This window comes from Melopsittacus undulatus, chromosome 5, assembly GCF_012275295.1.
Source record: "Melopsittacus undulatus isolate bMelUnd1 chromosome 5, bMelUnd1.mat.Z, whole genome shotgun sequence".
Lineage (NCBI taxonomy): Eukaryota > Metazoa > Chordata > Aves > Psittaciformes > Psittaculidae > Melopsittacus > Melopsittacus undulatus.
In genome coordinates, this window is record NC_047531.1 from 68,737,868 (window position 1) to 68,754,710 (window position 16,843).

The window sequence follows — 16,843 nt, forward strand, 5'->3', positions numbered from 1 at the left end:
TTCCCTTCTGTCTCACACTGGTAAATACTAGCTCTCAGCTTCCTCATTTCTTAGGGGCAAAGGGACTGCAATTTCACTGGTAAGCACTTTCTGAAAGCAACAGTGTTAGTGCACACAATATAGTTGAATCAGATTTGCTGAGTATGTGCAGATTCTTTGGGAATGTAAAATGCACTGAACAAGCATGCATCAGCAGCACTATGCATAGGCAACACATACACTAAATTTGCTCACATAAGAGGAGTGGGATTTTGACAGAGACATAGACTATTCAGCTGAGAAATCCAGACTCCACTGTTTCAAAATGCAGTTTCTATTAAAAAACACACATACACATATAAACTGAAGAGTAGCAATCTCTTCTGCAAAACAATTCATTCAAAGCCTCAAGTTGGACCAAACAAGACCACCATGCAATATTGTTAGTCCTAACCTTACAGATTAATTGAAAAAATACTACATGTGGTGTTTTAGTTTGGTTTGGGGTTTTTTTTTTCCCAGTGTCTAACAATACAGACATTTAATTATTTAAAGAAAATGAAGGCTGCAAAGTCAACCAACTCAGAACAGGTCAGAACATTGCTGACTTCGGAAACTTCCACTCAAATTCTCTCATCTACATGCATCATGATACTGCCCTTCCTGACATCACCACACAATCTTGCGCAAGATCTTTTTGATGGAACACAAAGAAGAGTACCGAGTAGCATTCAGCATTTTGCATTTGCTTGGTTTTCACAAGGTGGCCAACATGCCCGATTTACTGCTATTAGCATACTCAAACATGCCCGTATTGCCAGAAACTACTTGAGTGATGACTTGATCATAAGTGATCACGAAAAGATGGAATTCCTGTGTTCCTGTCTTTCTTATACAGATCACAGGAATAATTTGGGTCTCCCAAGCCATACTAATCTTGGCAGTCAAATAGCTGAAGCACCTGTTTCACGTCACAAACTGTTCAGGGCAGCAAATTCCCTGCAACCAATGTCACTTACTGTAAAAATGCTGCAGATTGACTTCAGATGCAAATACATTTTAAAAAATAAGCGATCTTTTAACACTTAAACATTGAATTTGAATACTTTTTAACCCATTTTTATGGGAACATTTTTAGACTTCTAATACAGTGTCCTCTTAAGTCTGTTGCATCAACTATTATTACTTAGTGCTTTGCAAATACTAATGGCTTTTCATATCATCCGTACAAAGTAGATCATGTTCTTAATCTGCAAACAGAAAACCTAAGTTGAGTATCTGGTAACTAGCTGTCAAATACTATAGTCCTGGAACTTTACTGGTCAGAATTGCATACAATTTCATATACTCAAACACAGCTCATCCTAATTCACATATGTCTGTATTCTAATCCCATTTTATTTACTATATGAAAAAAAAACAAACCACAAAACACTCCACAACCAACCAGTAGTATAATCATATTGTTATGCAAAATAATCCTTGATCTAATATCTGAAGAAAAACAGCATAAAAAATAAAGCACATGCTTTAATACATTTGGGCATGACCTGTAACACAACTGCATTTTCTCTATGGACACAACACCAAGTAACATCATGACAATGTTCTTGTAAAAGATGATTTGTTTCTCCTGAATGCACAAGTACAGTTCTCCTTCACAAGACCTACCTGCAACCTAGATGCAAAACATCTTTGAAAAACTTGTGTTCAGGTACGAATAGATATGAACATCATTACCATATGCTTTGGATAATGAGAGTAATTACAAAATGATGCTTTATGACATTACACTGCTGTGCAACATAGAAAACCAGGAAATGCAAAATAGACAAGTATAAACTGGAGTGTGAGCAGAGAAGCTTATCTGGCAGCATATCCTTGGCATAGGATCCAAGTATAAAACTCTGGGGAAGTTTGTGTCAAGCAGGTTTTCAGACGTGTTTCCTAATGGAGATACATGCAATAATACTTCCCTGCATTCGTCACAGTTTGTCACACAGCTAAGAAGTCACCTGGAGACTTCTATTTCCCAACTTCAGCTACTGCTTTCAGCATATCTTGTAAGGCACCTCTATTAAACATCTGCAGCTTTGTAACAACGGCATATATCATGGCTTTGGAAATTATGACATGCTGGGTCACATCTAAAGTAAAGGATGGTATTTAAGCAATAAGAACTGCATCAGAGCACTTCTCTATGAGCTTAGTTGGACCACATTCTCTTTAGAAATTGCCTGCAATGTTCTGGTGGAATGTGAAACTTTTCTAGCGCAAAAGGTTAAAAATAGATCAGATGTGGTTTTCCGTCAATTTTCATAGGCTCTTGGATGACTTACAACTAAACGCACAAGCCAACTAAATGGTCAGCTAATAAGTTTAGGTGACTTCACCAGACATCTAACTACTGAAGTTAGCTACGATGAACCCAATCTGTAGGGGCACAATTTTGTAATTATACCATTAGATTAATATGTATAATACGTAGACATTAAATCCTATCCTCACCTCCAATCAGCATGGATTCTTGAAAGGCACGGGCAGTTTCAACACTAATGATTAGCAGAATGATTATCCAACCTAGGTTCTTGCAGAGAACAAAATCCTGCATTGCTGCTACAGGGAGGAAAGAGAGCAATTCAAGACATGGCAATGCTATTATGTATGCAAGTCAGCACTGGGAGCTAAAAACTAAGGCAACTTCTCCATTTGCTGTCTTGGGTAAACAGTTCCACTGGAATTTAGTCCTAGGGTCAAGCTTTAGCCTGTCTCCTATTGCATGTAATTTGAATGCATTTCAAAAACATGATACAACATACAGTATAAAGACAAGGTTCCATGCTACCAGTGAAGTTTTTTGTCTAACAAATCTGTCTGGTATTGTTGACATATCCACTCAGTGTGGATATTTACGTGTTTCAAATATGTCTCACTAATATCTTGTATGAAGTAATTTGGTAAAATTCAACATCTTAGTTTCTTAAATATCTTGTTGCTGCACGATCTGAGAGCAACGCAGCGAACTCCAAGAAATGTCTATTACAATTGCGTACACAAAACAAATTAATGGTTGGAACAAGATGACTGCAATTTCTAACTAGTGTGCAATGGTCTTGAATGAGGTCCTGGACTTCACTGCACTATCCGAGATGAAATCAGGTACAGCAAAACAGTTGCTGTGGTTTAGCAAAGAGTGAACCATGTCTCCCACTGGGGGCTCAGGCTTCAGAACAGTTGAGAAGCAAAATTTCCCTACCAGTTTCATGCCAGCAATACAAATTCAAAAGCGGGTTTCTAGCAGATGACCACAGAGACATCTTGGGCAGTCATTCCAGACACAAAACGTATTGGTTTTAGTGACAGTTATGAAGTGCAGTTTCTTAATAGAAATACACTGGACAAATTTTGTTTCTGTGTAACAACAGTAAAGATCAGCATTCCCTTTTTACAGCAAGATACCCTAAATCGTTCTCATTTTTATAAATCATTACCTTTCATTTGAAGGATTCAGAGTATTTATTTCACAAAAATTGAACCTCATTAAGTGACTCAGAGCTTTTCCTTTTCATGATCATAGGCACAAAAATTCATATATCCACTCTCTCTAATCGATCCCTATTTCCAAGTTATGTTAGTAGCAAAAATAATTCTAACATGCTTGGTCCAAGTTTGCCAGCGAGAGGAAAGGATTCAGCCCAAATCTCAAATATCTTGTTTCTTGGCGTTTTTGCCAATACTCTTTTACTCAACTATCCCCATATCGTACAGTTATGTGAAATTGTTCACAGCCAATGAAATTTTTTGCAGTGTGTTCAGACAGTCCAAAGCACAGCAACTACCATTCACAGACACTACAACTTTGAAACAAAATGCTAGCAGAAAGGAACCAAATATAACAGGAAGCAAAGGATCTCAAACTCCTTCCAAGATACTGAGAATGATCCTTCTGTGTGATTACGGCATAATTTCCAGAAAAACAGCAGTTGCAGTATGAAGGCTTAAAGGGATGAAGGACCTACACAAGTGTCTCTCCCTGCAAGGTTTTATGTTGGCTTTGGATTTATCATCTCGTCCTTCCCAATTTGCTCTCCAAGAACATCATAAAGTAACACACCACAACATGATATCATACTCAGGTATCACTTCTGTAATGACACAAAAGTTGTGTTAACCCTACTGCCACACAATTACACCAACAAGGGTACATATTTGTGCATGTGGTCTCCTAAAATATTCCCCTAACAACAAATTTCAGGAGGTAAGTGGCCAGGGTATCAGCACAACCTGAATGCTTTGGTGCAAAGCAAAGGCCTTGCTTATGGCAGTTTTGGTGAGAGTTTTCTGAGAATTAGCGCTATAGCAGCATTTCTCCATGTGCTGGAACTCAGCAAGTCCTCTAAGAGACTTCCAAGAAGTTAGTAACTTAAAAGTAGTAGCTTTATGCTTGTCTTCTTTTTTTTTATTTAATCTATAAGAGTTCCAGGCTTTATAACATATAACTTTTTACTTTCAGTGTGCATCCCCATACACATAAGTAGCCCACAGCACTGCGACTCAGTTTCACAAACTGAGAACCACTCAACACTGCAGCATAAAAGTGTAGGAGGAAGATCAAGCAAGGGAGTTGAAGTCAGATATAACACCTGTGTCTGGGAGCGGATTTAGTGTTGATTCACCTGGTGAGGTGTGTCTTTCCACCCCATCTTTTGTTAAAGTTAAGTGACAGTTCTGCCTGTAATTGTTTCTCAGTGTTTGTACTGTTGCCAGACCTATCATCTTCCATACTTTCAATGCAAAAAATTGAGAAGCTCATTTCAGCCAAATAGTTCTGCTTCAGGGAAAGTACTCTCAGCTCTGGTTTAACAGCTCTCGTATCTCTGTGCTTTGGATCAAGGACTTCAGCCACAGTTTTCAAAAAATATGTTTTGCTTATGAGAAGGAGAAGAACAACTTCTGACAGTGTCAGAACTGAAAGATCAGGTTAAGGGCTGGAAATAAAATATTATTCACTAACATATTTGGCCATCAAACATGAAGTTAACATTTACTGTCTTGTTTACCATAGTCACAGTAACTATATATTTACAAATTTCATAAAATGGTAACAGAAAAGACAGATCAGTGAAAACATCTTCCTACAGAAATGTGGTTTTTTTTCTTTGCTTAGTAGACAGAACTAGAACAAATATTGGTCAATGGCAAATAGAACTGACTGAATTCTTAGATCTAAAACAAAGTCAACTTTTAAGAACAGAATTAGGCTTGACTTGCACAGAGTAGAATCAAAAGCAAACTAAGTCATCAAAGCCGAAATAATACTGCTGTCAAATTCTGTTCAAATTGGGCAAGCTGTAAGTCTTCTAATAAAAGGCAAGTTGACAGAGTCAGTAATAAACTGATTAAGTCTTAGCAGCTACAACTTTCTACAGTTCCATCTGTTCTGTACATGTGCCACCCTGGGTCTTTGCCAGATCTGAGGCCTGGGACTCTCTTCTGTATTGTCAGTGACAGGACACCCCTGCTGTGCTCTGTCAACAAAGAAGTAGTGCCTGTTTGAATATGGAGGTGACAAACTTGGAACAGCATAGGAGACAATTAATACAGGCAGTCTGGTAAACAGAAACTGAGATTGCTAGTCAAGAAGAATAGGAAATATGGATGAAAAAAAAGGGGGCATGGGAATATAGCCAAAGCATTATATAATAATACCACCAGGGGAAACTAAAAGTGGCAACTTCTGCAAGAGTTGCTGAAAAAGTGAAAACAGGGAAAACAATAAGAAAGAGTCTATCAAACAACTTGGAGAAAGCATAAAAACATTTGAGAATGAAGAATCCTGCCAAACAAGCTGCAAAGACAATAGATCAAGTTAGAAGAGGCATACTCAGAGACGGCTTCTCTGCAGAAGTATTTTTGTTGGTGTTCACCATGAAAAAGCATGGTACGGGTCTCACATCACAAACCTTCTTCATGGAAGATTCAAAGGGTTTTTTTCAAACAGGAGCACTGGTAGAGCTTAGAAACAAATTAACAAAATAATAAAAAAGAAAAGCTAACTGACAGATTGAGAAGGTATTTACTTCTCAAGCTTTAAAGAAACTATTGATGTTACTAAAAAATGTAATAGCTAAACTACTCAAGATCACATATAACCTCTTAAATCTGCTCTAGTACAAGTGGTTAATGTAATCATCTCTAAGAAGATTCTGAAGCAGACCAGAGAACTATAGACCAGTAAGCCTGACATTCATACTTGAATAAAGTGGCACTAGTAAGTCTAAAACAATTACAGAATAAGTGAGTATATAAGAGATAGTGTGGAAAAGTCACCAGGGCATTTACAAAACAGTTACTTTAAGTAAAAAATGTCCAGAAGAGCAAGTTGGTTGATAACCTACTGCACTTCAAAAAGATATTCCCTTTCAAGACTTCAAGAAATTATGATAAATATAGATTAAGATCTAAAGTCCTTCTGTGAATAAATCACTGGTGAAAAGACAGGAAACAATGGTGGACCGTGATGGTTAGTTTTCAGTACTCATAAGCATTGCATGGGAACCCCTTCTGGGACTTCAGTTTTCAAGTATACTGGGGGAGGAAATGTCCACAGATGCTATTTAGAACAGAGATGAGGGTCAACTGAAAATATGCAGGATTTCGCTATTGGGAGTCGCTGGGAGGTGAAACAGGAGATGAAATTTAGTGTACATGAGCACAAAGCAAGACAAAAGGTAAATATACTTCTAAATTTACATATGCATTATCACTAACAGATAACCCCGAACTCTTAAGTTAGGCTAGACACACACAACAAAAACAGTAAACTTGGTGCTCAGCAGACAAATAGGCATATATTGGGAATCATCAGGAAAGAAACAGAACAAAACAAAAAACATCATTAAATCACTCTACACCTGCATGCTGTTCTGAACTCTTCTGGTCTGTTTTCTGATCTCAAGTAAAACAGTCAAACTGGAAAAAGTAGACTGTGTTACTGAGTGTCTCCTGTAGAAGAAACAACTACATAAAGCAGAATTCTTCAGGTTTGAGACAATGCAGCTGAGAGGGGCCATGCTCTCTCTCCCTGCTGCACTCAGTCACATAAAGAGGAAGCAATTGTTCCCCATGTCTTCCACTAGGACACCTTGGTGAAATCATATGGAAACAGATGGCATATGCCACATTCAACTTAAACAAAAGGAGACTATTCTTCACATTCCAGGTAATTAAGCTGTAGTAATGAAGACTCTTCTGAGTGTTAACTGCATCTACAAGCATATGAAAGACTAGGTAAAACTTATGAGTGAAAGGGCATCCAGACCCACTAAATTCAGTGATGCCCCCTCTGGTCATGGGTGGTTTGAGAACTATCACCATGTACTTGTTCTGTTCGTATATTTTTTGCTCCATGCATGTGCTATTGCCTCTGTTAAGAGTCATCAGGCAGAGCTGGATGGCCTCAATGTGTAACACCAGGTTTGCACGTGCTGTTAGATAAACAACAGAGAAACAAGACTGTCTAAGGAGACTACGGACATGAAAAAAAAAAGACATTTGCCACAGTTAGTATGGTATATAGGAGAGGTGTGACGGGTGTAACTGGCAATGTTTTGATAGAGGGGGGTGCTGCAGGACTGAATGTAACCTGTGGCAAGGGGACTGGAGAACAAAAAAGGGAAAAGAGATTTCACAGATGGAAGAAGTGTTTTTCCTAAGAGTGCACATGTTTTTTTCAATCCCAGAATCAGCAATTAGAAGTTTGTTAATTGACAATAAATAAATTAGGAAATTGAGTCCTGATTTGAAAACTCTACATCCAATTAACTGAATATTCTAGACCTGTGAGCATTTTTTCACTTCAATCTTCAGATTTCTCTTACTTTCACTAAAGAATAAGTTCTATGGTGAACATCAACACCATATCTTCAAAGCTGCTACAGAAATAGAGGATTCTGTTGTCAGAGCCAGGTCTCAGTACTTTGAGCTTTGACAACTCCTTAACTTCAAGTTTGTTTTCATATAGGTATAATCTACTGTTACGAAGAAGTACAAAGAAAGTAGCAGTACAAGTTTTAAAAGTGAGTAAAGTGTTCGAGTGAACAAGTGTTAATATCTCACCTGTAATAAGTATGAGCCAGGGGTATCTGCACTGGAACTCTCATTTTGTATTGTATTCTGTTGGGTAATAGCATCTTCCTTCTTTCGCTCCTTCTGCCCTGCTTCATCATCTTCATATTCATCAAGGCTCTAAAACCAAAAATATTCTGTTATAAAGCAGTCTTTGTATTCATGCTCCACAATGCTTCCTGTGCTTCACAAAATTCACACATCAATTCATATTTTCAAAGATCAATTTCATATTTCAGAAAAGTTTAATTGCTTAAACACTTTTCTTTCCACAGATACTCATATCTCCAAGAACAAAGTTTGATAACTAACATTCTCTTAATACAAAAATGAAGAACAATCAAATCAAGATCCAACTTGACAAAGCTTTAGGCAATGTTGTCCAAGTTCAGTGCTAATCCTGCTCTGAGCAAGAGCTTGGACTATACTTGAGACTGCTTCCATTTGAATGGAATACCACTTATCGTAAGCAATAGTTTTACCTCTACATAAAAGACTCTGAGGAAGTATTGAGAAGGGAGAAAGTTTATTATACTCTTCATTCACCAGCTGACCTGTTTTGACAGTGGCATCTGCTGAGACTGAAGTGTAAGTCTCAATCATTCATCTTAATTTTGCTATCTTCATTTTCCATTTTTTCTTTTAAAGTTTACCATTAGAAATTAATAATTTTTAAATTATGTGGACAGTCATCAATTACTAAGAATGAGATATAACATTTTGACTCTTCAACAGAAATGTTTCATACTAGATTTGCTGTAATGCTTGATTCAAAAGGATTAAGTTACTAAAGCACTGACTGCTTACAGGTGAGAGACAGCCATGACAAAGACATGCTGAGGGCCCCGTAAAAATGTGAGGGAGGACCCAATCAGCTTTAGACTAAGTCAGCTATGTCTAGACTGGTCTATTAATTTAACATGCACAGATTTACATAAATAAAAAAGAAATTAACAAAATAGGATCTCATGTTTACAAAACCAACTCGAATTAGACATAAGCTCTAAATGACCACAACATAACAAGCTGTTTGCCAGCACTCCACATTAAAGAATGAGGTGTGTTGAGACCTAGCCACAAAAACACAGGGACCTAACCATTCTCAAACATCAGCAAAATCTTTCTAGATTAATGTAAAATAGCTTGATAAACAAAGAACAGAGCTACAAGAGAACAAAGATAAATATCAAATCATTTCAATGGAAGTTTCTAATGCACAAAACCCAAAATCACTATTCTGAGGCTTAGATACTGATTATCTCCTCCATCCTCTTATCATAGGACACAAAACTAATGGCAAAATCATATAATGAGATGCTGAAACACAGTATTTTTTAAAAAAGAAACACAGTGTTTTTTACTACCTAAAAATAGCACTAACATATAAAAAACTAGCTTTAGCTGCTCCCAAGTAAACACTATGGTGCTACAACTGCTAGGAAACTGACAAACTAGAAAGGTATGCTTCCAAAAGTGGACATAATAAAGTCAACATTTACATTCTCTGTGGTAGCACCCCTGGCAGAACACTAATGGATTCTCACCAATTTCTACCCAACATTTAAATGCAACTGATGTAGGCCTGTCTACCTCCATCACTAAAAACAGGTATACCTGAAAGATTATTACAGCTGAACCACTATATATTCAAAACCACTTTCAGTAAGTGGTCTTTTCTAATAAAATAATTATAAATAAATATTTAATTTGGTTCTCTCAGGTCCATTTTCAACAGAGCATTCAAAAACACTGTCATGACAGATTCTAGGAGGCCTTTAAATGAATTTCCTCTATCTTTTATTATTTGTAAAGCTTAAAAAATTTGGTAACATAAACTTAAACCCATATCCTAATTTATTCCATTATTTTAGCAATCCATTCTGAAGTGACAAAGTAAGAAACAGTGAGGGCCACCACTGCAACAAGAAAGGGAGCAATCTTCAGCTCTTACAAAACCAGTCTTGTTCAGACAGAACAAGGCTCACAAAAGTTATCACATAAATTAAGACTAATGTCATGAAGGTGGAGAATGACACTGCATTAGAAAAACTGGAAAGCTTTTGGACTGTTCTTACAGCCTCTAAGTTTTCATATAACAGAATGGAGATCCTAAGTAAACTCCAAGGGAAGAGAGAGCTTGACATGACTTTGGGAGAACAGCCTTTAATAAGTGTAGGTAAAAACTGATGGGAGACAGAAGAGATCACAGAACCACAGAATCCCAAGGGTTGGAAGGGACCTCGAAAGATCATCTAGTCCAACCCCCCTGCAAGATCAGGGTAACCTAGAGTACATCACACAGGAACTTGTCCAGGTGGGCTTTGAATATCTCCAATGCAGGAGACTCCACAACCCCCCTGGGCAACCTGTTCCAGTGCTTTGTCACTCTTACAGTAAAGAAGTTCTTCCTGATGTTAACGTGGAACCTCCTATGCTCCAGTTTACACCCACTGCCCCTTGTAACCTTCACACACCTCAAAAACCTCAAACATTCTTTAAGAAGCATAAAGCTCAAATTATAGTACTGTAGGTGAAAAGAAAAAAAAAAGCCTTTGTAGGAACCAAGTAGAGAAATCCTTCAATTTTCTTCTCAAATTCTCTCCCTTGCATACATGCTTCTCGTAAGCTTTCCAGAGACCACCAGCATTCCACATGAATATTTTTCTCTGAATACAATTACATCTGTGAGGAAATATGTTCTCTCTTTCAACACAACATCACCTGCTACTAACTATTCTCTTAGTAATGCTGGACAGGAACAAAATGTCATCATCTGTAAATCAAATTTGGAGCACATAACTTCTGCTTTAAAGGCTACTGAGGTTTGTTCCCATTCCCCTTCACTGCCTGAGGCAGCTGGGGCCAAGACAGGTTTGAGTGGAAAGAACCACAGAAACGGCAGGTTTTTATTCCTTGTTACAGATGAGGTACAAGAGTCATGAACATGTTGATCCTTGCCAACTGCAGCCGCTGCAGCACATTTGGCTAGGGCTGCCAATGCCTTACTGCCCTAAAGCAGATTACTAGTCACTGTCAAGGACCTTCTGCAGTTTGCGGAACACAAAGGTTATGTTTCCTTTCCAAACACACAGACACGCATATACCCACACACTAATTTAAACAGTGTCCACAAAATGCATGCTGAGCTCAAGTCAACATGATGATAATAATGGAATTTTAACATTTTACAGCTTTTTACTAAAGTTACTAAGTTTTGCTTCAATAACCATTAGCCTTAATAAGGAAATCCGTTTGATCTGACATACGATGAAATAAGCTTTCTTAAGGAAATTAAGACCTTACATTCAACATCCTGCTTGTGCCCTTATCCATCAATTTCAGCTAGATTGGAATATAAATAGCACTAATATTCGCAAACTAACTTTTAGAGGAATAAAATCCGTAAAAGCCAAATTTCAGTTCATAAATTATTAGTGAAAAATTCAAAATATCCAAAGCATTGTTACACTAAAACACTTTTTTGTTCAAACTGCCCTGAAGCTGAAAATGCCTCAGCACATGGGATATTTCAATGAGATGGATTACTGCATTGCTTGCATTGCACACTTCTCTCAAATTCTGCACTTCACTTTAGAAACTAGTTTCATGTCACTGAAAAGGACATAAATGCAGTAATTACCTTCTCTGTCAGCACAGTACAGAAATGGACTGGTAACCAATTGAGGTGCAATTCTGATCCATTATATAATTCTGTCTATTCCCTTCCCCCTGCTTTTTTATTTTGCTGCTAGGCACATACCATTTCAGATTCTTACTTTCCATTAAAATCATCTGAGTTTTGTATAGCAGAGATTCAATGTGACATTCCGACATCTGATCTTAATATAAGGAATCCACAGAAATTCTTTAGGTTTTCTAGCATTTCAGTAAATGTTTGAAGCTGTAGTATAAACATTTTTCTGTAAACCTCTAGTATGGAAAATACAAGCAAAATAAGGTGCCTTCAAAAGAATGAGACTGATGAAAAAAACAGCCACAAAGATATCCCCACATTCCAGCATACTACTAGCCTGCAGTTTAAGGAGACAATGTACAAAGACCATATCTAATGATTCACTGGTTTGCTTCTTATAAACATTTGTGAATTGCTAAGAATAAACAAAAATTGGGGAGGGACTGTCCTTTCCATGAAAACAAGCAATATTCCTGCATGGAAAAGGTCAGTTTCTGAGTGCATACAAGCTGTCTCACAAGACACAGAGCCGAGACAAAATGTCACTAAACCCATCCCCCTTCCTGCACTGTCTGAGCACATAGCTAAGAGCTTCCCAGTTCATTCCATGAAAGGTCAGTCAGGTTGGTTTCAGCAGGTTTAATTAGCCCAACTGATTTTGCCTGAATCATACACAAGCCCTAACTATTTATTCCGCAGAACTCCAGGAACAGTTGCGCTACATCAGCTTTTGAACAATGATGAGCACTTGAGATAGTAACATATTTTAACCAGTACAGCAAGACGTGCAAGAGGATACCATACTCTCAGTAAAATCCCATGTCCAGGTACATTGGGCAATAGAGAATCTTTACAAGATAAGCACCATCAGTTATCTTGACTGGTTTTTAGCTTCTTAACCATCCTAATGCTCTAGGACAGGAAACAAATCATAGAATCACGGACTGGTTAGGGTTGGAAGGGACCTTAAAGATCATCTAATTCCAACCCCAAACTTAGGCTCCTTCACATTTCCCCAAAATTACTTTGAACAATTAAAACCAAAAGTTTTAAAAAATCAATTTTATCACAAGGACACGTGCGATGCTCTGCAGAAGTTCAAAGTGCGCTATCAGAACTTTATATCAAGAGGCTGGAAAAGTATAATTGTTTCTATTTCATGTGAATATTTCCTAAAAGCTTCTACAGTGGCAATACAAGAGAAGAGAAGAGAAATATTTTTAACTCTGGGGAAAAAAAAATGTAACTACAAGAAAACACATCTGGGGATTCAACATTACTTTTTTCCCCTCAGCTATCATTCAGGAAAGCCTGGAAAAGTTAAGTGGAAATTGAAGACTATTACTTCACACATTGTTTCTTTTTAAGCACATTTCTTAAGGCAGCACTGAGAACCAAATGCTTCTTCCCATTACCATACACAGCCCCGGTATCTGTTAAATACCATCTTCTAACCTCTGCACAGTATCAAACCTTTCTGTCATCACCACCCAAAATACACAGCAAAACCACGCAAAAATCCCAGAGCTCAATGTTTTGAAATTATTACCTTTCCCCTTCAGAAACACAATTTTTAATCATGTTTTTTAAACACACTTTTATTACAATGTCCAGACAGTACCCAAAGTATTTACGCAAAATGGGTTTAAAGTAATATAATCTTTTATTAGAACAGTACAATTGGAAAAAGTACATCCTTTTCACTATGCCAGCTTTTAATTAGGTTTAGTTTGCCTAAGTGCTTTTCTTTTAAAAGTTGAAAAATATTCTCATAGAGGTGAAAAGAGCTATTGTTATTCATAGGAGCTATCTAAAACCCACAGATTTTTATGGATGGGGATTACCCAGTAAAAGGTTTCATTTTTTTAATACTACTTGACCCTAATTCTCACATTAGGACAGTCCAAAAGAGGATACTGAATTCAAACACCTTATCTGAATGATCTCTGTGCACTTCTAAAACCCTATGTATCAAAGTGGAGGGGCCCACTATCAACAATTAGTATGATCAGAAGCATGGATTTTTTACCAAGACAAAGAGTTAAGGCAGGAATCTCTGGTATCTGAGATCAAAGGAGACCTGAATGCAGCAACGGGTCAGCGACCAGCAGGTGGGCCAGAGCACAGCTGACTGCAGCCATAGGATGCACTCATCCTTGACCACACTGCCAACAAAACAACCCAGAAAGGCGAGCATCACTTTGAGGTCAACGAGAGACACATCTTGCTCTATAAAACTCATAGCGTTTGTAATTATAAGTCACGTCTACATTTTGTTTGAATTCTATTTTTTTTTTGCAAGTGTCTAATACCCAATTATATTTCAGAGCAAATACAGTTTACAGCCTTAGAATCCATTTAGAAATGTTTTGGGGGCAGGGGAGGGAACCAACGTTATTTGTCTGAATTAGATCAAAATAACAAAATATCTTGAATTCTTCTAGAGCTTCAAGTAAAACATCAACTACATCAACACCAGAACATCAATTATCCCTCATTATAATAACAAAAAGCAGCTATGTTTGCAGTTTGTTATTCAGCAAAATACACTGTTTGGCCACCACTGTCTTCAAACATACCACAAGAATGAGTTCAGAAGTCAAATGTTTAACTTAAACTAATAGCCAAAAAATCCTTTATCACAAGGCTTGTCAAGAATGATTGGTGGATACGCTCAATTTAACTACTTCATATGTGATATTAAAGTCACAGAGTAAACTGCCAGGAATGCAAGAGGCACTGCAAAAGACAACCTATCTACCATTATTAAAATCCCTTCAGAAAAGGGAAAAACATGATTAAAAATAAAGATTGGTAAGGTATCAGAATTAAGCATTAAACTATTTAAAACTAAAAGTTAGCATCTTAGAGGCTTTTCTGAGGGGATCAAACAGCAGAACTGACTGAAGATCCTTACGTGAAGAAGTCAAATGGCTGATGCCTGTTCCATGGAGAAATTATTATATGTATATAACTCATCAAAAAGAAGTACCAATGCATTACTCTTAAAAGGCAAAAAAAAACCCCAACAGCAAATGAAGGAACTATGAAAAAAGCAGTCAAATCCTCTTCTTGCTGTTACTATGATCAACAGGCGGTTTCAGCCCACCTGACTTCCAGAACTTCAAGTATATCACAGCTCTCTGCTAGAAGGGTGAAATGAAACATCCCCCTTTTCTCTGACATTTTGCACACTGCTTTCTTACCTCTGCACTCTAATCAAGTTTTGCTAGTGATAACACATCTTTTCCTTCCTCTCCTTGATGGCTTACAGCTGGTACAGGGCCAATGAAGACTACATTCTGTACACAGAAACCTCTAATAGCACTGAACATACAAATCTGAAAGTCACAGAAACACAAATGTAAAACACCCTTTCCCCCCAGATATAAAAAAAACAAAAACACACATCCAAAGCGGAGTCAGGCACCTAACATATTGCCACAGCCTCCTAACTGAGAGTCTGAAATGATGCATCCTCCCTAATACAAAGATCGCAAACCAGTGGCTGAGCAGAAGAAACATGGCAAAACAAAGTCTGCATGTTTCAACCAGGCAGAAAAAGCGAGAACTGCTGAGGATATCTGCACTGTTCACGGAAGAAATATTTCAGTTTGCACCATGGCATGCATGTTAGGAAACCACAATCACAGACTGCAAGAACAGAAAAGAGAACTCATCCAGGATGTACAGAAAACAAGCTTGCTCCTATATCAGACAAGATTCCGGGAGAGGAAGGTGTGAATGTATGAACTATGTGAAATGGGAGCAGTTTACCTATTGGGAACAATGGCCCAACAAAAGCCACTCAAAGAAGAGCTAGATAATAGAGCTAAAATGCCTGTAACCACACTCATTCTGATTTCCATTGCCATATACCAAAACTAAGCAAATAGGAAGAATGACCCAAAACAGAGAAAGAGGTATTCTCATGCAGATAAAGACCATACAGATTGAGCACCCTTCTCTTCAAAGCCAGAACAGGGAGAAAAAACAGTCTTCTCTAAGATTAGCACACTGCTGTCAAAACATAAGTATTCCTTTTCACATGACCATATAATATAGAATGCTCTCCTCCCTAGTACATTTATGATACTCCTAAAAAGAAATAAAGATGAGATCAGTATTTGAGGAATGTTCTCAAAGGAGATCAAACAGGTTAATCAGTGTACTCTATTTCTAACTATACTATCATCTGAAGCATGCAGTCTGCAGCAAATTATATTGTCTGAATATCAAGTTGCATTTAAAATGTTTTTTAAAATAAAAAAATACAGTACAGTTCCTTCACAGTTTTCTGCTCTCTTGCTTAACAGGCTTATTGTTGTTCTTCTTCTACCCAACTGAATCTCATTCCATGTTTACACACAGAGGGTGTGGGATTGGTCAAATTAAACAAAGCCAAAGAGGCTGCAACAACCAAGTGAACCTGGACAGGCCAGGACAATAGACTCAGAACCAATTCCAAGAGAAAGCAAAAAAACCTGGGCACACTGGTGTTTTTTGAGCACTGTATTGCACTTCTCATTTGGGAGTGGGATATTTAGGGTCCATAGAAATGCTAATATCAAACAGGTTTACTGCTCTCACAGCTGTTTCTTTTGAGTCCTAATACAAATAGCTGTTCCAACCTGACAGATGCAGACTCTACACTCAGCTATGAGGCAGAAAGGGAAAGTACTGAAGACACCTTAAACAGAAAAGGCACCTTAAACAGAAAAGGCACACATTTGGATAAAAACTGTTGAATTTACCTTTCAAGGCAATAAATAACCACTTCTAAAGTTGTCAGCACTGATGTCAGGAAAAGACAGTATTCATCAAAGACATGCAAAGCACATCTGTAGTGCTGAAGCCTGCTGGGATGGCAATGCCCAGATAAAATCAAAGAAGTTGAAAGTTGCTCCTGCAGTCAATACTATAACTATTTCTTGGGAAAACATCCTATACCTACAAATTAATACTAGTGACAATGTTGTGGAGCTGTTTCTGTGTCCAGACTTCCATGACTACTCTTGCTCTGCACTTCGATGAAAGACCTCT

At 37.6% G+C, this 16,843-nt stretch overlaps 1 protein-coding gene across 3 annotated transcripts in view; it reads right to left on the minus strand.

The window, feature by feature from the left end:
- The window catches only part of PAWR (pro-apoptotic WT1 regulator), a 77,452-nt gene that overhangs the window by 29,588 nt on the left and 31,021 nt on the right, over positions 1-16,843 (minus strand). For all 3 annotated transcript variants that reach the window (XM_034063227.1, XM_034063225.1, XM_034063226.1), the window contains exon 3: positions 8,098-8,226. In XM_034063227.1, the coding sequence (XP_033919118.1) occupies positions 8,098-8,226 (129 nt within the window). The remainder of the gene's footprint in view (positions 1-8,097; positions 8,227-16,843) is intronic.